Source organism: Bicyclus anynana, chromosome 4 (assembly GCF_947172395.1).
Source record: "Bicyclus anynana chromosome 4, ilBicAnyn1.1, whole genome shotgun sequence".
Taxonomy (NCBI): domain Eukaryota; kingdom Metazoa; phylum Arthropoda; class Insecta; order Lepidoptera; family Nymphalidae; genus Bicyclus; species Bicyclus anynana.
Window position 1 is genome coordinate 5,549,056 of NC_069086.1, and position 23,482 is coordinate 5,572,537.

General features: G+C 35.0%; 2 protein-coding genes across 5 annotated transcripts in view; one reads left to right on the forward strand and one right to left on the reverse strand.

The window, feature by feature from the left end:
- LOC112058449 (uncharacterized) overlaps nt 1-9,186 on the reverse strand; it is a 31,215-nt gene extending 22,029 nt beyond the window's left edge. For 2 of the 4 annotated variants that reach the window (XM_052891626.1, XM_052891623.1), the window contains exons 1-5: nt 8,935-9,186; nt 6,676-8,571; nt 6,164-6,399; nt 5,167-5,251; nt 79-265 (exon numbers count right to left, since the gene is read on the reverse strand). In XM_052891626.1, the coding sequence (XP_052747586.1) occupies nt 79-265; nt 5,167-5,251; nt 6,164-6,399; nt 6,676-8,568 (2,401 nt within the window). In that variant the 5' untranslated portion in view covers nt 8,569-8,571; nt 8,935-9,186. The remainder of the gene's footprint in view (nt 1-78; nt 266-5,166; nt 5,252-6,163; nt 6,400-6,675; nt 8,572-8,934) is intronic. The other 2 variants (XM_052891624.1, XM_052891625.1) reach the window with 2 other exon arrangements.
- A 699-nt stretch (nt 9,187-9,885) lies between these two features.
- On the forward strand, nt 9,886-23,169 carry LOC112058450 (myotubularin-related protein 9). The gene is made up of 10 exons (XM_024099303.2): nt 9,886-10,171; nt 12,011-12,264; nt 13,066-13,264; nt 14,185-14,341; nt 15,151-15,264; nt 16,089-16,210; nt 17,029-17,135; nt 17,759-17,979; nt 18,867-19,049; nt 19,748-23,169. The coding sequence occupies exons 1-10, from the start codon at nt 10,025-10,027 to the stop codon at nt 19,906-19,908; spliced, it is 1,665 nt and encodes a 554-aa protein (XP_023955071.1). The 5' UTR covers nt 9,886-10,024; the 3' UTR covers nt 19,909-23,169.
- The last annotated feature ends 313 nt before the right edge of the window (nt 23,170-23,482 follow it).

Here is a 23,482-nt window from a genome sequence, read left to right on the forward strand (position 1 = left end):
AATAAATAAATTAATGAATAAAGTATAAACTAATTAAAAATAAAATAAAATAAATAAAGTTCTTAGAACACAACATACTCGTACATGTGTTAAATATGATGCTGTTGTGCAGTATCCACATGGCATCGGCCAAGAACGCCTCCGGGCTGCCGTAGTTGTTCTCTGAGAGGTTCTTCTTCATCAGTGAGAGGTCCATGGGGTGCACTACGTATTTTTCGTAGTCCGGGAACGCGGTCCTGTCTACGGGATTCATGAATGGCTCCACCTGTAATAGAACCATATAGTTTTTATTTAATTTTTTAGCTATACTAATATTATAAAGGTGCCGTGATAGCCCAGTGGATATGACCTCTGCCTCCGATTCTGGAGGGTGTGGGTTCAAATCCGGTCCGGACATGCTCCAACTTTTCAGTTGTGTGCATTTTAAGATATTAAATATCACGTGTCTCAACCGGTGAAGGAAAACATCGTGAGGAAACCTGCATACCAGAGAATTTTCTTCATTCTCTGCGTGTGTGTAGTCTGCCAATCCGCATTGGGCCAGCGTGGTGGACTATTGGCCTAACCCAACATTCTGAGAGGAGACTCGAGCTCAGCAGTGATATGGGTTGATAATGATGAAATGATGAATATTATAAAGAGGTAAGATTTGATTGTTTGTTTGCATTCAATAGGCTCTGAAAATACTAAACCGATTTGGAAAAATCTTTCACAGTAGGGGAAGTTACTTTTTAACCGACTTCAAAAAAAGAGGAGGTTATCAATTCGTGGGAACCTTTTTATTTATTTATGTATGTTCACAATTACTTAAAGAAGCCTGAACCGATTTGAAAAATTATTTTTTGTTTAAAAGGGTTTGCTTTGCAGTTGGTCCCATAGTAATCATGTCATGATCTGATGATGGAATCCTGGAGAAATCGAGGCGAACTTTCGAATATTATAGGGGCAACAGTGCGTTTGTTAATGTTTTAAATATTTTGAAAAACTATAATTTAATGAAGGTCTGGTGTCGATCTGATGATGGAGCCGAAGCACAGACGTGGGAACTTCTTAACGGTTTACAGAAGCTACCTTGTATTTGGGCTTGATTAATTTGTATTTGAGAACTTTACATCTAGATGGGTTATGACTGTCATTAGGGGTCTGGTGATGGAGAGACCAACTACTGGTCCAATTTGAAAAATTCTTTCAGTGTTAGATAGCCAATATATCGAGGAAGGCTAGGCTAAAGGGGACCATGCGGGTGAAACCTCGCGGCGTCAGCTAGTACTACATATTTGAATAATCATGTTTCGAAATTTGTCGGTAGTAAAATAGGGCTTAAATGTTAATTCTTCCTTAAATTATATCAATACATATAAATAAAATTTTAATGTCTGTTTGTGTTTACTCAAGTGCTTATAATTATTTACATGATACTAAAACATAAACAATCATTTTTAAAATGTTAGTCTGTTTGTCCGGATTAATCTCTGAACTAAACCGATTGTAATGGGATTGGAAGATCGAGGAGGTTATTGAGCAACATTATGGACTACTTTTTATCCCGGAAAATTCCAAGTCGAAAATCAGTAAGAAACTAAATATCACGTGTCTCAAACGGTGAAGAAAAACATCGTGAGGAAACCTGCATACCAGAATTTTTTTTTAATTCTCTGCGTGTGTGAAGTCATCCATCCCGCATTGGGCCAGCGTGGTGGACTATTGGCCTAACCCATCCTCATTCTGAGAGGAGACTCGAGCTCAGCAGTGAGCCGAATATGGGTTGATAATAACGAAGTCGCGGGCCTTCACTAGTATTAAAGAAAATAGTCAATATATTTGTTTAATACTCTCATTTATTTAAACAATAGCTGCAAACCTATTTTTTTTTATTAAATAATAAATATTCATTAAATAGGATACATTATGTGATAATAGTCATTATTACTATACAAATAAGAGCGATATTGGTGTGAATGTTGTTAGTATACTGCATACATCGGCAGTAAACGAGATAATTCGATAGTTCCTATATGTTTGCAAGCATGACAAATACCGCCCGGGCTGAGAAATGCACAAAGATTTTATAATATAGACATGTCACTATCGCGTCAAAACTGAGGCGAACAAAACCGGAATTGTCTTAATTACATTAATTAAAACAAATAATACCTAAATTATTGACGTGACAATGTCTTGTAATTCGATGGAGCCGGCTGCACACTCGAAAAAAGATGACGTCATGCGTCGTTCCCTCGCTCTAGGGTTGCAAATTGGTTTTACAAGCAATAGTATATTCTGGTCTATGAAGATTATTAAACAGTATTTTAGTAAAACGAGCATTTTCTTTTGAAAAATGCAACCATTCTATTAGTATTTTCTTACGACGTTGCCAGTATGGCTGGTGGGAGGCTTCGGCCGTGGCTAGTTACCACCCTACCGGCAAAGACGTACCGCCAAGCGATTTAGCGTTCCGGTACGATGTCGTGTAGAAACCGAAAGGGGTGTGGATTTTCATCCTCCTCCTAACAAGTCAGCCCGATTCCATCTTAGACTGCATCATCACTTACCATCAGGTGAGATTGTAGTCAAGGGCTAACTTGTAAAGAATAAAAAAAAAAAAAAACGTTAAACTATCATCAGTAAACCGACTTTACAGACAACCGATTTTTATTAGTGTAAAAATTATATATGTATACATAAATATATAATGGAATTAAACACAAAATTGTGTATATACTAATATCATAAAGCTGAAGAGTTTGTTTGTTTGTTTGATTGAACGCGCTAATCTCTGGAACTACTGATCAGATTTGAAAAATTCTTTCAGTGTTAGATAGCCCATTTATCGAGGAAGGCTATATTATCCCTGTATTCCTACAGGAACGGGAACCACGCGGGTGAAACCGCGCGGCGTCAGCTAGTTGTGTATATGAGCGCTCAGTGGAGCTAATTTTGTAGGCACGCAACATGTCTATAGTATAAAATATCGTTGGCCGGGGCTGAGAAATGCACAACAAGCATTTACACGCCTTCTACGTGTGTCGTTTATTATTAGCACAGAGCGAGACGGCAACAGTGACGCGACCGTATCGATTATTCCGCGTGCGAGAGGGAGGGGCGATGTCGCTCCCAGCCGCCTACAGATAAGTAGCAAGGTCATTTCACCTAACCGACCGAGCGACGCGTTCGCGTTTCGTATTGCATACTTTTGTCTCTAGCACATACACGATTTAGCTACATTTACATTTGGTGAAAGTTTACAATTTATATTTTTGCCACAGATTAATCAATAATGTACAGATGGAGCGTACGGAACACGACGGTGTCGTACCCGTCACAAATACGAAATTCAAAAACGAATACATTCTCGAGTCAGTACGACACGAAGCGTCGCATCAGTAATTTTCAATATTATCCAAGAAAAATGGCGTCTTGTATTTTTAATTATTTTACAAAAAGTAAAGAAATAAGATGGAGTACTTATTTTTTTATTGGTATTTATGGGTTATTATGTTAATTTGAGTAATTGTTGTTAGTGTTAAATTTATAAATACAAATTATGAAAAAAGTTTGTATAAGCGCATTTGTTTTTTTTATGTGTTGCACCAGCTTCACACGTTACTTGTGGTTACTCAGTGATTCTTGCATTACATTACGTTGTTAACTTTAAACAATAAAAAGTCTGTTATACCGATAATTTATTAGTACCTAGATAATGAAAATTACGCAATTTTTTTTGCTCAGAAATGAATGGAAATGACGATTTCGTTCATTCTATTAAGATGGAATGTTTCGTTCACAATTTGAATGAATTATGTAAACCTACATTTTTATTTGAAGTTTTGACATGGCGTCACTTGCGGCCATTTTGTCGTAGGTAAATGAAAACGTCATGATATGATATTTTCTTAAATTAGTCGACCGTTACTATAAGAATCTATCGATTATTAAGTAACTAACAGAAATAAAACAGTTAATTATTTTATATTTTAATAAATAGTATAATATTTTTTAGGGTGGTAAATTTTTTAAATTATCTCGTTATCTATGTAAACCACGTCGTCCGCCCTTAGACCTCGTTAATCCAGCTCTCTCGCAAAATCAACTATCTATAAACTACCTCCCTGCCAAATATCATCTTTGTACATCAAGCAGTTTTTGAGATTTCGTGATGAAAAACTTTCGCATTTATATATTAAGATACCTACATATATTATTATTTTTACCTTATAACATAGAAATAATCTTATTTCTTAAATTCTACACAAATAGTATAAAGCTGAAGAGTTTATTTGTTTGGTTAGTTGAACATGCTAATCTCAGGAGTAATCCTTGGTTCAAAAAGAAAAATCATTGTTGTGTTGTATAGTTAAATTATCCAGAAAGGCTATTTGAAGCCTGCTTGTACATGTAACCTATGCTACATAATATCACGCTTCAGAATCGATGAAGAATATGGTAAAAACGGGTAGAATTATTCGTTTTCAGAGCTTGCGTTACATGCATTGTAATTGGTTTATGTTACGCCAAAATCATGTATGATGGAATTGTTCTTTTTTGAAAGTTCTAAAAGAATTTTGAGTCGAGAGCGTCCGTATTTTTATCTAGTACTAGACTAGATAAAAAGAAATTAGATACATTATACAAGTTGCAAATACTAGAATAAATTTTTAAAAAATTTATCTTTATTTTTTTAATAATGTTACTAGGTTAAGTTGATCTGAATAAAGGCAATTATAATTAATATTTTTTTTATTTTAAGCAGTTTATAGTATAGGTATTCAGATTGTTGGTGGGTGTTTAGACATCTAGGCCTCAGGTTGATGGCTGTTTGGCTGCAATAGTAAGAGACTTTACTGAATACATGTCAAAAGAAAAGAAAAAAAAGAAACCGAAAGGGGTGTGGATTTTCATCCTCCGCAAATTAGTCCGCTACCATCTTAGATTGCATCATCACTTACCAGCAGGTGAGATTGTAGTCAAGGGCGAACTTGTAAAGAATAAAAAAGGGGTTGTAATAGCCTCAGAACCAAGCCCTCCTCATAATCATAATCTGTTTGGAGTAGGGACATTAATACAAAGCAAGTATACACATAAGGAAAAATCAAATTGAAGATCAGAAGAGCCATATTATGCTATGCTCTTTCAATAATTTGTAAAAGAAAAAATTTTAATGTTTACCCCATTGAGATCCATCATCCTCTCTAAAGCAAATCTCAGCAGCTCACTCAGTTGCCCCAGCGTTATCTTCTTCATAGCTGGAGATCTGGAAACACAAATTATTTGATTCTAAAAACCATTAAAATCTATTCATCATCATCATCAACCCATAGCTCAGTGCTGAGCTCGAGTCTCCTATCAGAATGAGAGGGGTTAGGCCAATAGTCCACCAGGCCGGCCCTTAGCGGATTGGCAAAATTCACACACACAGAGAATTGAGAAAATTCTCTGATATGCTGGTTTACAATGTTTTTCCTTTACTTTCCTTTTGAGACACATGATATTTAATTTCTTAAAATGCAAACAACTGAAAAGTTGGAGGTGCATGCCCCAGACTGGATTCAAACCCACACCCTCTGGAATCGGAGGCAGAGGTCATATCAACAGGACTATCACAGCTCTAAAATCTATTGGTATATGGCAATTCATTCTACTATACAAAAGGGTGCAGTTTCATATTATTTTTATGGATGAATTTTCTTAGGAAATACAGACCTTTGAAAATCAAACGTTTACAAGACAATTAAAACTTTACTTACTTTCTTTTGTAATTCATTAAGTAATTCTTACAATAATTTCATGTAAAGGTTATTATTAAAGAATGTTACTGAAATACTTGTTTGTTTACTATTAGTACTTAGTGTCAACCAGCAATGGAAACCTCAAGTAATTGGCATAATACACTGAGAACAGTCAAAGAAATATTACATACTAGCAGACGCCACGCGGTTTTACCCGCGAAGCTCCCCTTTCCATAGGAATATGAAGATAAAATATAGCCTATAGCACTCGGGGATAGTGTAGCTTGAACAGTGAAATGATTTTTCAAATTGGTTCAGTAGTTTGGAAGCCTATTCAATGCATACAAACAAACAATCAAATCTTTCCTCTTTTTAATATTAGTATAGTCAAGAAACAGACTGTAGAATAACTTAGAATGTAGAATAACAAACTGTACCTTGTCTCAGAGCTTTCTGCGTGCAAAACAACATAGCATTCCAAGCAGATCCAGCTTTTTTCGTTAGTTATTTTATTACGTTCTGTTCCAGACAGACACTTGTAGTGGAAAGACCTCGGACACACTGTGCAGAGCATTGGAGGATGTCCCTTTTCATTGGCAGCTTGTTCAACAACATAGTGACATCGCCAACAGTACAAATCTGATCGCAGCCTGTTTGATTCTGGCACTGGACTCTATGGATTACAAATTAATAGTTAACATATATAAGATAGTATGTTTATTAAAAAATACATATAATTAGTTTATAATTTACTTGAAACATTTGAACAATTCACAAATATCAAATTTTTTGATGATTTTAATGTGTCAAAATCTCATGTAAAAACAAATGACTGCAGATGTATTTGTTGTCAGATTTATAAAAAGGTCCAAATAGTTTTTTCTTTTAAATTACAAAGTTTGTAAAGTCCATTACTTTAGTAAATGGAGTCTTTAATGTGAATACTTACACTTTGCGGCTGCTCGAGAGCTACTTCATTTAGTTTCTTTTTTTTTGATACCGGAGATGTGGAATCGTTAAGAGCATCTTTTTTGCTATCATCCATTTCTTCATCATCATCCTTCTGATTCTTGCCTGTTACAGAGTTAAGAAATTGTTTTACCTTATTTACAAATTCCGGGTTCTGGGACCTCATAGATCTTTTTAAAGGAGTCTTTTCTGATTTCTCACTGCAGTTGCTCTCTTGGGAATTGATACTGCTGCGTCTCGAATTTTGTATTTTGTCTGCTTCTACAGTAGTGTTCAAGCTAGTGTTTGTACTATCTGCAGTGGCTCTAGACTTCCTTGTTTTGCTTGTAAGCTGTGTACACTCACTAATTATTTTGGACTCTTTTGCTGATTTAATTAGAGATTTGAGTTCTCTACTTATACTCTTGCTACGGTCCTTTTCATCAGAATTAGTTTCTAAATGAGAGTCATTAGATTTTTCATTAATATCACAAGAGTTTAGAACATCTTTGGGTAGCTCATTTTTGTCTGTTGTGGATTTGTCAATGGTTTCCTTCAGAGCATCTGTGTTTTCAGGACCATCTGTAATAATATTTTGCTGGTCTAGAGATTCTTTGATTAGTGATTTGTCAGGTTTCTCTGAGTTATTTTCAGACTCAGGTTTATCAATAGTTTCCTTAGGTAATTCTTGATCATTCACTGATTCTTTGGTTGGTTTTGATTCTATGATTGAAGGTTTTTCATTTGAAACTGCTTCAGGCAATTCTGAGGGCTGAGGTGTGGGAAATGAGTCCTTTGCTTCCTCTTTTGTGCTATTTGACACATCTCCAGATTTTTGCTGCTCTGATATATTAATAGGAGTTTCTTGCTCTTTCAAAGGTTTTATAACTGAAATGCTTGATAACTTGGGTTCTGAAATTTTCTCTGCTTGATCTAACTTGTCACCCACCTCTGAAGTGTTTTGCACCTGCTCTGTTTTTTCTGGTGATTTATGCTCCTGATTAGATGGTGTCTTTATACCCAAATACTTTTTGAACTGATCCAATTTCTTATTAACCACCTCAGCAGGTAGTTTTTGCACCTGTGCTGTCTTTGGTGGAGTTTTGGACGTCTGCTCTGTTTTTGGTGGAGTTTTGGACGTCTGCTCTGTTTTTGGTGGAGTTTTGGACGTCTGCTCTGTTTTTGGTGGAGTTTTGGACGTCTGCTCTGTTTTTGGTGGAGTTTTGGACGTCTGCTCTGTTTTTGGTGGAGTTATGGACGTCTGCTCTGTCTTAGGTGGAGTTTTGGACGTCTGCTCTGTCTTAGGTGGAGTTTTGGACGTCTGATCTTTCTTTGGTGTGTTTAGTGTCACCTCAGCTTGAGTTGGCGTTTTTTGCACCTGATCTACATTTTTAGGCACTTGCTCACTTGCAACTGCTTTTTGCACCTGCATTGATTTAGGAGGTGTCCTAATTAATACTATTTTATTTGGTGGTTTTTGCACTTGATCTGGTTTATAAGTCACCATTTGTATGGGTTCAAGTTTTGTAGTAGTCTTTTGCTCTTGTACTGACTTTGGTGGTGTTGCAGATTTAGACGTCTTTTGCTCAAGCTGTGATTCAGTTGGTTTAGATTTTGTCTCTGTAGAATTTGTTGATGTGCTGTCCTTATTGTGTGGTAACGGAACATCGCTACTTGGAGATATGACAATTGTCTCAGGCTGGTCTTTTTCAAGGGATAGTTTAGCTTTAGTGCTTAGTTCAGCCTCTGAACTTTTGGACTTCATTAGAGTGTCTTCTTCTTTTACCTCTTCAACAACAATTGTTGTCTCAACATTTCCATGTATTTCTGTCACCTGCCTGTGATGTATATTACCACCATCGTCTTCTATAAGAATCACTGAATTTTCCTCCATCTCCTAAACAAAATTCAAAATATATTTACAGGGCACCCCAACACATAGGTACACAAATTGTGCTTGTGTAGTGTTTAGGGAAGACGTGACGTAGCACTGAATAGTGACCGTAAATGACACCTAACGTTCATACATAGACAATACATAAACACAATGTGTGTGTGTTGAAGTGCCAGGAAAAAAATATTTAGGTGTACAGTCAGGAACATGACCTATGAACTTGAATGAAAACAGTTTATATAAATGATAATCATGTGTGATATATCAACAATACACATCTAAATATTGAAACCGGTCATTACCCAAGCTTAGACATCCAGCCAGTTAGCTACCTACTTTCAATACATACAAATTCATACAACTTACTGCACGTACCGCGTCTTTGTTGTGCGTCAGGAATGTGTTTCTTCCAATATATGATTGTTTTTGGCAACTCAATCGTTTGTTTGTCCATCAATTACACGAATCTTACAGGTTGGGCGAAAAATATTACATTACAACGTAGGAAAAAAATCACACATTGCCTAGATAGCACAAATTCACAAACTGTCGTTCACTTCACAGAGTACTTTTACACTTTTTTCATACGCTGTCGTTCATTCTCTAATGCTATTGGTTAAAACAATAGGAGCCCGCTGCCCGGCGACATTTGATTTAATCCGAGCTCATTTTGTTTGCATCTCTATCAACCAGAGAGAATTTATAATACACTATCTCTTTTCATTTCAGATTTGTTGTCCCATTCATAACTGTATTGTCATCTCATTCTTTTAGAGACAAGTTACCACAACTAAAAATTAATATACAATGAAATTTTAGGTTGGCAATATTACTAATTATTATTTTAATTTACAATTATTGTTTAGTTCTAATACTAGTAAAAATAAATTTATAAAATAAATAAGATTTTATCTTATCATTTAAAATATTTAGACGTTATTCTTTGTCATTTGTTTTGAAGAACGAACAAAGGAGGCATACCTACTTGTTTTTGAACGGTAAAATGAGAATTTCTTTGGGAAAAGTATTGAAAATCAATTCCCATTATCGATTTTTGATTTTTGCTAAGTTGGGCAACAATCTAACATTGCTATAATTCAACAAAATTATTAATATTTACGTGTTTTATTCAGGTGTAAAAATGGTTTTAAATTTTTAAATGGTTTAAATATTATATATAAGAGTTTGGATTTTATTTTTTGCAGTGAATCGATTCACAGGTGGTTCCCAGCTGATTATCCGGTTGTCAAGTCGTTTTCTATCTGTATTGAAATGTCAAATCAAGAAACGTCAATGTCAATTTTTTATTGTGTTGGATTTGTGAGTGATTTCAGATTTGATGTTTTTGGTTTTGTGACTTGTGTCTTGTGTTGAACTTGAATGTTAATTTTTTTGGATTTAAATTTGTTAACAAAGTTAATGGCCTAGCAAATATATTGCTATACAGGACGGTCTAATGGAATTTATAGAGCTTATACTTATTAATAGACTAGACGGAGTCATATTAAAATATCCTCACCATGACAACGTAGACGGGACAGTCTGCATAACTGGACATCACCTTATTTTAAGCTCTAGAAAAGAAGGCGTTTGTGAGTTATGGGTGGGTTTAACATTTTTATTTACCATTTTATATTCACTTTCCGGTAATAAAAATATAAAAACTATGCAACACCCAAATAGCAAGCTACATTTGTAATAGTTTTGGATTTGGTTTATATTTATTCTTATGTAAATGGCTAAATGGATTTTAACGAAATTTAATCATCGTGAAAAAACCTTGAGAAAAATCTTGAGAGGTGTCATGAAACACCCGGATGGAACGAAGTTCACTATAGCTATTGCTATCACTGTCATCGCTATTTCGCCTCGGGGGGGCCTTTCGAGGCCGGGGGGTCTTTTGGAGTCAGGGGGGGGAGGGGTTGGGGTTGGAGGCCTTTTGGTGTTTGGCTGTTTTCTGGTCAGAGCTTTCGCAATGCATGATAAGGAACTTTGTTCCAACATATTAAACAAATTGTGTTGTACATTTCCCATATCACAGCAGTTGTACATTTCATTGTGATTGGCAGCAGTTACAGGGCGATGGGTGTTCCATAATGATATCCTGTAGTATAGACAAATCATAATATTAGTATCTACACAGCACCCATGCAAAGCTGGGGCAAGTCGCTAGTTAATAATAACATAATACATAATATTACCTTACTAGCTACATTGACATGAGAGTTGAAAAAAACATAAAAATAATGTAACAATCAAAATGTCACAGTTTTAATCTGTACACAGGATGGATAGATTTTGTAATCATATTAGTAATATTATTAATTACAAGTACATTCTCACTTATCTAGTTAGCTATTGTGCTTTAAATGTAGCTTTGTACCTACCATATTTATTTTTTGTAAGATAATATATTTTTCTACAAAATATTTTATACATACAAATTAAGTTATAAAATTAAAGTAATATTTAGCTTTTGTGCTATACATACTCTACATTTGGTCTATATTTGGTCTACTATATTTACTTGTGTTTTTTCTTAGAAAATTTCTGCTAATATTACTATGCTGCTGCGATTTTTCTGAATTTAATGCAACATTCGGGCTATAGATTAGTTACAGATTATAAGTAGATTGAATAATAAATATATCCTATATTCATTAGGTTAAAGTATCTTTATTGTTAAGTGTAACTTTTGCTATGTGACTGGTTCTAAGCAATAAAAATGTGCATTGCATTTTTTATTTTCAATATAGTTTTTTTATAGTAATAGGTACTAACTGACAGAACTAAAAATTGGCTCACGGGAGCCTGTAACCATGTTGCACATCAATTTTCTTTCTACAAACGCTAATGCTTCGAAAATTAAAAAATATCATGTGCATGACATTCATAGTGAATGTCATACATAAAATGTATGGAACATTTTAAATCAAAATTAATTTATTTTAAGTAGGCTCAGTTTACAAGCACTTTTGATACGTCACTTGACTATTTGTAAAGATTTTACCACCGGTTCTGAATGCAGGTTCTGATGAGGAGAAACCAGCAAGAAACTCAACAGTTGGTTTTTTTTAAAAAAAATCATACAGTATTATAATTTACAATTACAAACATATATTAACAAACATTACATTGTCTCATGATGAACTTGTCGATTGAATCTGTCATTTCTAAACATTTTGTTAGTCTTACAATTGTTAGCGTTTTGTAGAAACAGAATCCCTGAAAACATTAGTGTGTTAACATGCAACAAGTGAAGATTAAAATAGACAAAATTTCATCTAATGGCGTCAAAAGATTTCCCAGTTCCATCTAAATGAAAAAATTAAATGTGTCTATTTCTTTTCACAACATTGTCACATGTTAGAGCCACTGATAGTAAGTAGAAAAGAAATATGAATAAAACAAATTAAAAAATGTAATTTGAATATTTTTCTAGCTTCTACACAAAAATATAGATAATATAGAGAAAAAAGAGACAAAAGTAAGTGGCGGCATTTTGCGAGGCGGATCTCTCTTTCTTAAATGCAAAGACCTCAGAATATTCCAACTGGACATTAGCAGCACATCAGAACTGAACCTCCTGGCGCAAACCCTGGAGAACCTGTCTACGATACAAGACCCAAGTCTCTTTTATCCATTTTTTTATAGACACATGCATCCTATTATGGAAAATGGATATACTTTGTACAGGTAATGACACTTTTTTTTTTAAGAATATTTGCCATATATTTTAAATATGATCAATATTTGTTCCCCTTCAGTTAGTTTGATAAGACTGTGTTAGGAGTGGGTACGACGGTAGTCCAGCGGGCAGGGATCGAACCACCACCTCTAGGTCATGAGTCAGAGCCCTTTACCACTGAGCTATTGAGGCTTCAACTTAAGGTCAAAGAGTCAGAGTGATCTAGTATTCACCCTTCATCCTCTTGATTTGTGATAGTTTGCAAATAATGCAGTATGGTGGTACAAAATTGAATATAAACTACTTCTATGAACATACACTTGTAGTGAGTGTATGAAGCTACTACCTATGTTCATAGAAGTCCATAATACTATACCTGGCAGCTCTAATGCCACCAGGCGTGTGTACTGTTATGCAAAACTTACGCTGGTATTATTATTGGATTATTTCACAGGTATACTTCTAAATTTACATTACCACTCAATAACAAGAACATTTATTACATTAAATATGTATATGTGTATTTTTTAACGACAATATTGTGATTGTTCATGCGCTATTAACAAATTAATATTAATTACTTTATATTAACAAATTAATACATGCTCTACTTGTCAACTTTAAAGAACTTTTTTCTTTTATTCTGTTACTACATCATACGAGTACATCTGTATCAACATCATATGAATATAGTAATAATTGTATAATTTTTTATTGTTAAAATAAACCTAGTATTGAAAAAAAGACACAAGTTACCCATTTTCAAATGAAAACCTTACTTATTGATTGTCTTTTCTTTAATCTTCCAGTGTCGAAGGTGAATTCACCAAAGTGTTAGCCACAGAGGAATGGAGGATATCCCGCGTAAACCAATATTACACAGTGTGTGCTTCGTACCCCAAGGGTGTGATGGTGCCCAAAGTGATTGATGATGAAACATTGGCAGCTGCAGCTACGTTCAGGCAGGGTGGGAGGTTCCCTGTGCTATCTTATAGACATAATAATGGTGTAAGTTCTTGTATTAGTCACTTTGACATTAAGTTACAGGTTAAGCAGGACTGTCGACTGTTGTGTTCTCAGACTAAATACATAAGGACTAGTATCGCACCCAAATTCACGAACAAAATTTTCTGCCATTTTCTAAGGAAAACGAGCTTAGATTTCATACATATCTTATACTAAACTAGCAGTTTTTGTTCGTTTTTTACACCATTTAACTACACAAAATATTTTTACTGAGGTTTTTAACCGGCGGACACGATTGTAACCTATGAAACATCGATTATTTAGAGACAGTGTTTATAATCGCATAAGATCGTTGATCATATACTTTGACACAAAAAATATTGTCTTGCGAGGCAGGTCTTTATCTAATTAGTCTGAGGTTGTGTTTGATAGTCTCTACTCTCTACATAAGGTTGATGTCTTGATATCCTTGAACTAATGAATAGTATTAGAAGACCTCTCTGACAGATATGGCAATGACTTGGTTTAGAGTGGTTTCAAAGTAGCGTTTTATATTATTTAACACATAGGCTATTTGTCATCCCAAAAAAAACCAAGGCTCCCGAGTGGTTTGTGAAAAACTGAAATCCACGTGAAGTCGCAGCTGTCCGCTAGTCTAAAATACATGCACCATTTACCTTAATCTAAAAATTTTGGTTCTTAATTTGACGCATATGTTTTATTTTAATGTTTGTTACCTCATAACTTCGTAATTTACCAACCAATTTTTAAAAATTCTTTTTTTGTTTGAAAGAGTTTACTTCAGTACCTCAAATAGTTGAATAATAATTAAGATAGGATGACACTAAAAATGAATAAACTTCTTTTTTCTCGCTGAGTATCAAGTGAAACTGTCAAACATTTTAATGAAACTGTCCAACAAAATCCAAACTGATTTTAGAAATGTTTTTCCCTATTTTCAGGCAGTGTTACTGAGGGCAGGTCAGCCACTGTACGGGCCCAAACACCGGCGGTGTCGGCCGGACGAGGCGATATTGAACACAGTAGTCAGCGCCGGCATGAAAGGCGTCATATACGACCTGAGAAGCTCTAACGCCATATTACAGCAGCAGAACAAAGGTAAACTTCAGTAGTAAGTTTTTTCACAGAGTTTTGTTTGTTTTTGCTCCATTTATAATAACTGACGTCATTTTACAGTTATGCAAGTAAATACCTATACAAAAACGGACCTTACTTCCTAGAAAAACTGAATCGATCAATACTAATTTTACAAATACAAAACGGCTAAACCGCTTTGGATGAAATTTTGTATATAGGGATTGGGAATTGTAAACAACAGCATTTCACGGGAACAGTCACGAGCGTCCATTAATAGTAAATAAGTCTAACTTCTTATTACCTACTTCGTTATTAGATATTACTTCATTATTACATATAAAACTAGTTGTGTTCTGCACTTTTACCCGCATAAATCTCGTCAATTAAGCCACTTTATCAACGTAATATTTGACGAAAGGCCTGTTTGTGCGATCTGTCGATGCATCTTTAACATACTTTACCATACTTCAACAGAATCGACGAAATCAAAATTGCATGTCACACTAAAATTAAAAATAACACACTCAATAAAGCAATTATTGTACCCATGGGGTATTGGGGACCTGTGATAGCCCAGTGGATATGATCTCTGCCTTCGATTCTGGAGGGTGTGGGTACGAATCCGGTCGAGGGCATGCACCTCCAACTGTTCAGTTGTGTGCTTTTTGAGTGTTTCAAATGGTGAGGAACCCTGTGTGAAGTCTGCCAATCCGCATTGGGCCAGCGTGGTGAACTATTGGCCTAGCCCCTCTCATTCTGAGAAGAGACTCGAGCTCAACAGTGAGCCGAATATGGGTTGATAATAATGATGATAATGTACATGTTTGTAGGTGGAGGGAGCGAAAGTCCAGCAAACTACTCACAATGGAAAATATACAATAGATCTATGGATGAAGTGGATAATCAACAACAGTTGCTGGAGAGTTTCTCTAAGCTTATTGAAGGTAAGGCCGACGAAAACTAAATATAATAACTCAATTGATGTTTTTTTAGTATTCTAGGACATGCAAGTTAAAATAAGATAATATGAAAACCTTGATCCCGAGTAAATAATTATTCTGCTAGACTGATGAAATATCGGATTATTTCTTTTTTAGTAATTAAAAAATCTTTCAAATATATGTTATTATGTTCAATATGTAAAATATCTACCTTAGAAATTTGGACCTCTAGCCATGTGATATATCTTGTGAAACTAGGAAATCGCAATTGTCCCTTTGGACAAAGGCCTTCAATTGCAGTTTGTACTCAGCCTTCACAAGACAACAAAGTACAAAGTGCTGTACTACTACTAACATAGCTTGGCAACTTCGTTCGTAACACTCCCGATGTTCCGCGCGGGGTGGGGGGCGTGTAGCGATGAATGAAAAACCCACGACTGATGCACGTCACTTCCCCGCACGCATGGTTATACACCCGCGCAGTCTTTTCCCCTGTCGCCCGCATATCATGGAATGTAATCAACGGCCGCGTGGCGTAGTGGGTAGTGACCCTGCTTTCTGCATCCACGCCCGTGGGTTCGATTCCCACAACTGGAAAATATTTGTGTGATGAGCATGGGTGTTTTCCAGTGTCTGTGTGTATTTATACATTATATAAGTATTTATATGTAGTATATAATTGTATATTAATAATATAATATCAACTATCTTAGCACCCATAACACAAGCTACTCTGTATGCTTACTTTGGGGCTAGATAGTGATGTGTATTGTTTAAGTATATTTATACGATTTTGCTAGATTATAATAAATTGATGCTTATTTCAGCGTGCGTGGATCGTGAGATATCCAGTGACAAATGGCTGTCTAAACTGGAGTCCAGCGGATGGCCGGAGTCAGTCAGGAACTCGCTCCACACTGCGTGTATTGTCGCTCAACATATACACCAGGTACTCATTATTATATATAGACTGCTCAATATTAAATACTTTTAAGTCTGGTTTTACAGTCACGCTGAGAAGACGCTGACCGTCAGCGCTGACAGACAAAATGTATGAACTCCTAGGAAGCGTTTCAGAATAATATATCCTATCAGCGTCCGGTCAGAGTGACTCTGAAACCAGCCATAGATGTTGCATAGAAGCAGGCGTTACTTTGCGGAAGTTCATCATGAATAGATAAAAAAAATATTTATTTTGCTATCATCCGCGAAAAGTCGACGAACCCATGCGACAACGTCACCCAGGTCCGACAAAATACTCTCTACGTACGTTTCACCCCGAAACCGGAGCATCCTCAGGAGATGTGTGTACAATTGCATGGCTTTTCGCGGATGATAGCAAAATGAATATTTTTTTATCTATTACTATTTTACTGTGATGTGTTACTAGCACATGAAAACTGAGGCAATCAAAAGTGGAAATTTATACACAACTTGATGTTAGTTGTGGTCAACAACAAACGTTATTTAATCAACCAACCTAAATATCGTCTACAATGTCGAGTTGTGTCTGTGTGTTCAGGAAGTGTAAAAACTATATACATAAATATATAATGGAATTAAAGACTCTTTTCATCCCGCACCGGAAAGCGCAGTGATGGTCGACCCCCCACTAGGTGGACTGAGGATATCAAACGGGTTGCAGGGAGCCGCTGGATGCTGGCGGCTCGAGATCGTTGTGCTTGGAGGTCCATGCAAGAGGCCTATGTCTAGTAGTCCATCGGCTGATAAGGACTATGTATGTATTTTGCCTATATTACATTACAGAAAGCTGAGCCGGTGTTATTACATGGAACCCGCGGAGAAGACGCCACGCTACTGGTGTGCTCGTTAGTTCAAATTATTCTCAATCCAGACTGTCGGACTATACGAGGGTAAATCAATTTTCAATTTTTATAGGCTTTTATTTATCTAACGTTTATTTTTAATAATAATAATAATAAATAATCTTTATTACCATACTTAAGCCATACATAAAATTCAATTTTAATTATTATTTCTTTCTAATCTTACAATTTAATTTAAAATTAATGGAGGACATCGAAAATACCGCGGCACGACATATGTCGAGACTCTAGAAAGACATACATCGACAAATCGTGGGACGAATGAGAGAGTGTTATATCAATTTTGCCTTCCTCCATCGACTATTACAATAAAAAATACTTAATACATATAATAAAAGCTAGGTAATCTGCATCTTACAGCCAGTTTCTTCATGTAAAGCTAAAGTAACAGTAAAAGTAGTAAGTAGTAAAGAAGACTTTATTATTCAGTGAATAACAGTGGAATTCATAGACTTAGCAGGGGCACTTCTAGGCGAATTTAAACTCTATTTGTTTGAGAAAATGACACTCAGCGGGTGAATGATCTCCTGGGGGTGCCCCTAGAACGTCTATGAATTCCACTGTATGACCGTAACTTTTGATTTATGACGTTACTTTGACTGTTACTTGCGATGAAGAAACTGGCCGTTAGTGTTGAATTTTTTTTATAGGTTACAAGCTCTAATAGAAAGGGAATGGCTTCAGGCGGGTCACCCGTTCGGTTCTAGACTCAGGTCGGGACCCTACTCGGCGTCCCCGGCAAGATCAGCGCCAACTTTCCCGCTTTTCCTGGACTGTGTGCGGCAGTTTCTAGAACAGTTTCCGTGCAGTTTTGAATACAGACAGTGTTTTCTTGTTGTTTTGTTTGAACATGCTTACTCTAGTCAATTTGGTAAGTATTTCCAATCTCTTAGTACTTACTACATCTTAATATATAAATGAGAAATTCATCACGAAATCTCAAAAACCGCTTGATGTACAAAGCTGAAATTTGGCAGGAACGTAGTTTATAGTTAGTAGGTACCCACTAAGAACGGATTTTGCGAAAGCGCCGGACTAAAGAGGTCTAAGGGTGGATGAAATCGCGGGCGTCCGCTAGTTCAGTGTAAAAAGGTGGTTGGTCACATTTAACTTGGAAATGTCCATTGTTGAGAACTGCATGAAAAAATTGTTCATTTTTGGAGGATTCAATTACAAACAACAATTTCTTTTTTGAAGCAGAATAAATAAAATATAAAACTGTTTGGGGTCTTGTGGTTCTATTCCTTTTAAGCCTTGATACATGCCCGCATACATGTTATACAAATACAATATTATGACAAATAGACAAATGTCACTCTAAAGGCATTCATCTATCTTTTTAATCTGTGTTTCATTGCCATAGATGAATAACTTAAAAAAAGTAAAAAGTTCAATTAGATATGATTTGCAGCATTACAAGCTTTCGATAAAACGTGTTTTTTGTGGCCATGGCACTTTATGGTCTGATCACAGCTTGTATGAAAATGGCCGACTTCCTTATGGAGCTTTTTTGCCAATCCTAATATTATTGACTTTACTTTATCCTCGTTACAAATTCGTCGCTTTATAAAAAGTCTTTTACATAAACAAAGTTTTATCATTTGCAAAGTAGATACATTAAAGTCTATTGAATTTCGGTAGTCTACTAATATTTTTGATTATTATTTTATTTATCACTGTAAATGTTTTTTATAGACGTTGCAATATAAATGTTTACCATAATATATTTGAATTTAATTATAAATATTTCAATTCTAGGCACATTCCTCTGTGATAGCGACCAAGAAAGGGAAACGCGCGGCGTCTATGACCAAACTACGAGTATATGGTCGTGGATCAACCAGCCCGATGAGTTGACGGCCTACATCAACCCGATGTATGACCCCACGCCTAACGTTATATGGCCCTCTGTTGCACCAATGAGCTATGTTATTTGGGAAGGTAACACATTTTAAAAGTTGATCTAGCTATAAGAATCAATTGATAGTTGATTGTGGATTAATGGTTGATTCCAAATGATTTGATCTCCTTCAACTTGCCGTAGAACTTAGCGCCTAATGTCATACGGTTATCTGATGCACAAATGAGCTATGTTATTTGGGAAGGTAAGACATTTAAAGTTGATCTAGCTATAAGAATCAATTGATGGTTAATGGTCGATTCACAACCTTCCAAATTATTTGATCTCCTTCATCAACTTGCCGTAAGACTTAGCGCCATGCGTTATTTGACTATCTGCTGCCCCAATGAGCTACGTTATTTGGGAAGGTAACACATTTTTAAAGTTGATCTAGCTATACGAATCAATTGATGGTTGATTGTTGATTGATGGTAGATTCGAAATGATTTGATATCTTTCATCAACTTGCCGTATGACTTAGAGCCTATTTTTTTAATTTTACCAATTCTCTACGTGTGTGAAGTGTGCCAATCCACATTGGGCCAGCGTGGTGGACTATTAGCTTAACCCCTTTCAAAGCTATTCTGAGAGAAGATTCGTGCTCAACAGTAAGCCGAAAATGGGTTGCTAATGATGATAGGAACCAACGTCTAATTTTACCCAACTTCTATCGCTTCAATAAGAGCTGTCATTTGTGAAGTTATTCCATAGAGTTAAAACTGAGTAAAATGTTTCCCAGAGCTCTATCTACGCTGGCTGGCTGACCAACACACTGAAGAACGCGAAGAGCAGTACAAAGTGATACGTACGCGCGAACAGCACTTGCGCGCGCAAGCATTGCAACTACGCAGAGAGTTGCTCGAACTAGCCAACCAGTACTACGCACCGAATACCAAATGAAATTGATATGTTTATAGCTTGGCAACTTCGTTCGTAACACGCCCGATGTTCCGCGAGGGTCCGGTGGTGCAGTGATGAATGAAAAACCCACGACTGATGCACGTCACTTCCCCGCACGCTTTCACACCCGCGCAGTCTTTCCCCCTGTCGCCCGCATATCATGGGAGTGTTATCAACGAACTTGTCAGATTATAGAGTATAAACAAAACCACAAAACTGAATCCTCGTCTGTGTAAATTATGCACTAAATACCAAAATATGTGTATGGTTATTTTATTGTAAGGTTTACAGGATACTAGTTAGGCAAACCACAAACCGAGTCCTCATCTGCGTAGTATAAAGGCAGAATATGATGAGAGAGGAAACAAAGGTAAAAAGATTACAGGCTTATTACAGAGATGCTCCATTAGTGCGTTACGTTACGTTGCATCGCCGCGCCACTACGTCGTTTTCTATATATTTTAAATGACATGCCACATTAAACGGTTGCGTTATAGGCGACGTTTCAACGGACGTCGGCTGTTTTGTATTTTTTTTTTTTTTTTTTTTCTCTTTATTTGGTCTACCAACAGACATACAAATAATACAATTATTAAACATAAATGCAAGGAGCAGAAAGATAAAATGCAAATCTATTTATAGGTAAACACCGCATGCAACTGTCTAAAACTAAAATTTAAAATTTATTTACAATATTAAATCATGACTGGTGCGGAAATACACAATTTACTAATTTAATACAATTTAATTTCTATACCTAAAACAACTATACTAAACTATTAGGATACTTAATCTAAAATACAGAATGGTTAAAAAAACAATATATATATAAATTATTTGAACTATACAACAGAAATCAGATTACTTATTACTTAATTCTAAATTTACCGATTTACGGAATTTGGCTAAAGAGCCAATATAAATATCAGTGACACTCAGCTGATTATATAATTTGCACAACCTTGGGATTGGTGAGTTAGCCCCAATAACTGTAGATCGATGTGTGCATTGTATGCATTGTTGAGACTGATTGGATGCATGTGATGTCCTCTTGCACTTTTATGTGTATTAGTGAATGCACTAAAGAGTATGTGAGAGTTGAGAGAGTGAGTGAATGAATCCGCATCATGCATGCATGATGCAGATTCATTCACTCGATTATGTGGTATGTCTAAAGGCGTCAGGCGCTTTGTCTATTTAGTATTTATCACATTGCTATGCAGCGAATGGAAGCCAATGTCTTTTATTTGAAGACTATTTGCTTATAATAACATTTTTATAGTATGTTTAAAGACAACTTGTAAGAAAACTTACTACATTCTAACAAGTGTCAGATAGTATAACATCCGAACAGTCTAAGGCCAAACAATTATTAACCAATATTAATTATAGTTAATGATAGTTTGGCCAAGAAGTTTTTATGCAATCCACTAGCAACTTATATTTTAGCATTCAAATTTATATATAAAACATTTTTCATCCAATAAACAGATGGGCGAAGGTCTTAATTTCTTACTTTTTGTCAAATGACAACTCAGACTAATTACATAAGAACCTGCTGCGCTAGACGTTACTTTTCTGTCAAAGTAGAAGTTCTGTATGATCAATGATCTAATACGAATATACGAAGTGTCTATAGAATCGAAGTTTCATAATCGAATTGTAATCGCTTCCTCGGTTAAAGAGCTCCGTAAAAATACCTTTGTGTAGTTGAATGATGTAAAAGACGTTCAACAACTTCTAGTTTGGTATATGTACCTAATTGCTCGTTTTCCTTAAAAAATTATAGACAATTTTGTTCGTGAATCTGAGTGCGATACTTACCTTACCTATACCTTATGTAATGAGTCTGAGAATGATAAAGACTATGTTTGTGAATAATATGACATAGTATGATTATATGTGTTTGATACAATTGGCAAAATTTAAAATATTATTCAAGGGTATTAAATTATCTATTTCATTTCGAATTGTAAATTTTACTTTAATTGATTTTTTTTCTACTATGTGGAATAACATCATAAGGAGAAGATTCCCTTTTATTTTGAATATTTTTAATTAAGAACAAGTGTAGGTTTGTTAAAAATATTTATTTTAATTTTTTACAAAGTTTACTGTATAAAATTAAATCATGGTACTAAATTTAATACAATATTATTTTTTTAAAAAGATTTAACTAAACTGCCATGTAATACAATTTATATTACATATAATTATATGTACAATGAAAAAAGTGTTGTTTCTTCTATCTTATGACTTATCTACACCATCAACTATGATAAGCTAATAAAAACTAAGAGACTATAGACTAGACTACAATGTCTGTCTATAACTCCTATGTCTATATATATACGAATATGTCGTATGAACGATTGTGTGGACAGCTGAATACTGCTGACGATTGGGATCCAATCTGTGGTCGCTCTTCATGTCCGACAGTGTAGAGGAGACATTATATTATAAACATTCGCAAATGTTAAATCTACCATTTCCTAGTTTTGTATAAACATATTTTATCTACACATACTATAATATTATGAGAGTAAAAAATATTATTAGTATCTGTATATAAACGAACACAAAAAACCGTTATATTTTTTAATTTTTGTTTGTCTATGTTCACATTAATCTCTGAATCTACGGAACGCATTTAGAATGGATGTAAAGGAGATGGCCCATTTCAGGTTCACTCTTGTACCCCGTATCATTAAAAGTTAAAAAATAAAGGGCATTTGTTAACATCTAAATAATTAAATAAATGTAACTAAATAAAAAGAAATAAATAAAATTAAAACCCAAATTTTTAAGTTATATCAAGATCGCGCACATAAGGCAACTATAACATGACATTTGACAGCAAACGTCAAAACGACTATTGCGTTGAAAACGTCATTTCATTAGTCTGAAATTATTACCCATATTAGCGTTGTATTTCTTGGGATGGGAGAGAATGAATTTATTATTTTATTTCGGAAGAATTAAAGTAAATTCGTAGATTTGTATGATCGAAAATTGTTAAAAAAACATTTTCTATTATTTACGCCAGGGTACAATGACTAATCCTGGGCTTCATACAATTTTGGACCATCTCCTTTTGCTAAATCTAGAGCTATTAAGTCGGATCTGTAAAAAATCATCTAAAAAAACCAAATTCCACGAACTGATTGGCAAACTGATTAATACTAAGTATGAATGTTTATACATGACTAATATAATGATGGATAAATGAATGCACTTCAGCGCAATGTAAGAATGTGCCAGTTTCAAAACAATTTAGCTTATTATTATTACAGGCAACATTGAGGTCACGTATGATATTATAAGCTCTCTTTATTTGAACATAACATTTACTTATTTTACAAAAATTATACTTTTTTATATAACAATATATTATGTCATACTTTGGCTTTAAACCTACTAAATATATAATACTTATCGACTGTGTTAGTACTAAGTGCATTTATGTCGTATATCTTTTTTATAATCTTAGGCCTAAGGTACTTATGTGTATAACTATAGTTTTCACGGTAGCTTTGCCGCATGTTTAAGTTATGATGATAATAAATAAATAAAT

Coding starts and splice junctions, on each gene's coding strand:
- LOC112058450 (XM_024099303.2), top strand. CDS start 10,025: ATGGAATTTATAGAGCTTATACTTATTAATAGACTAGACGGAGTCATA. Junction 16,211..17,028: donor TCGCTCAACATATACACCAG/GTACTCATTATT, acceptor ATTACATTACAG/AAAGCTGAGCCGGTGTTATT. Junction 17,136..17,758: donor GACTGTCGGACTATACGAGG/GTAAATCAATTT, acceptor TTTTTTTTATAG/GTTACAAGCTCTAATAGAAA.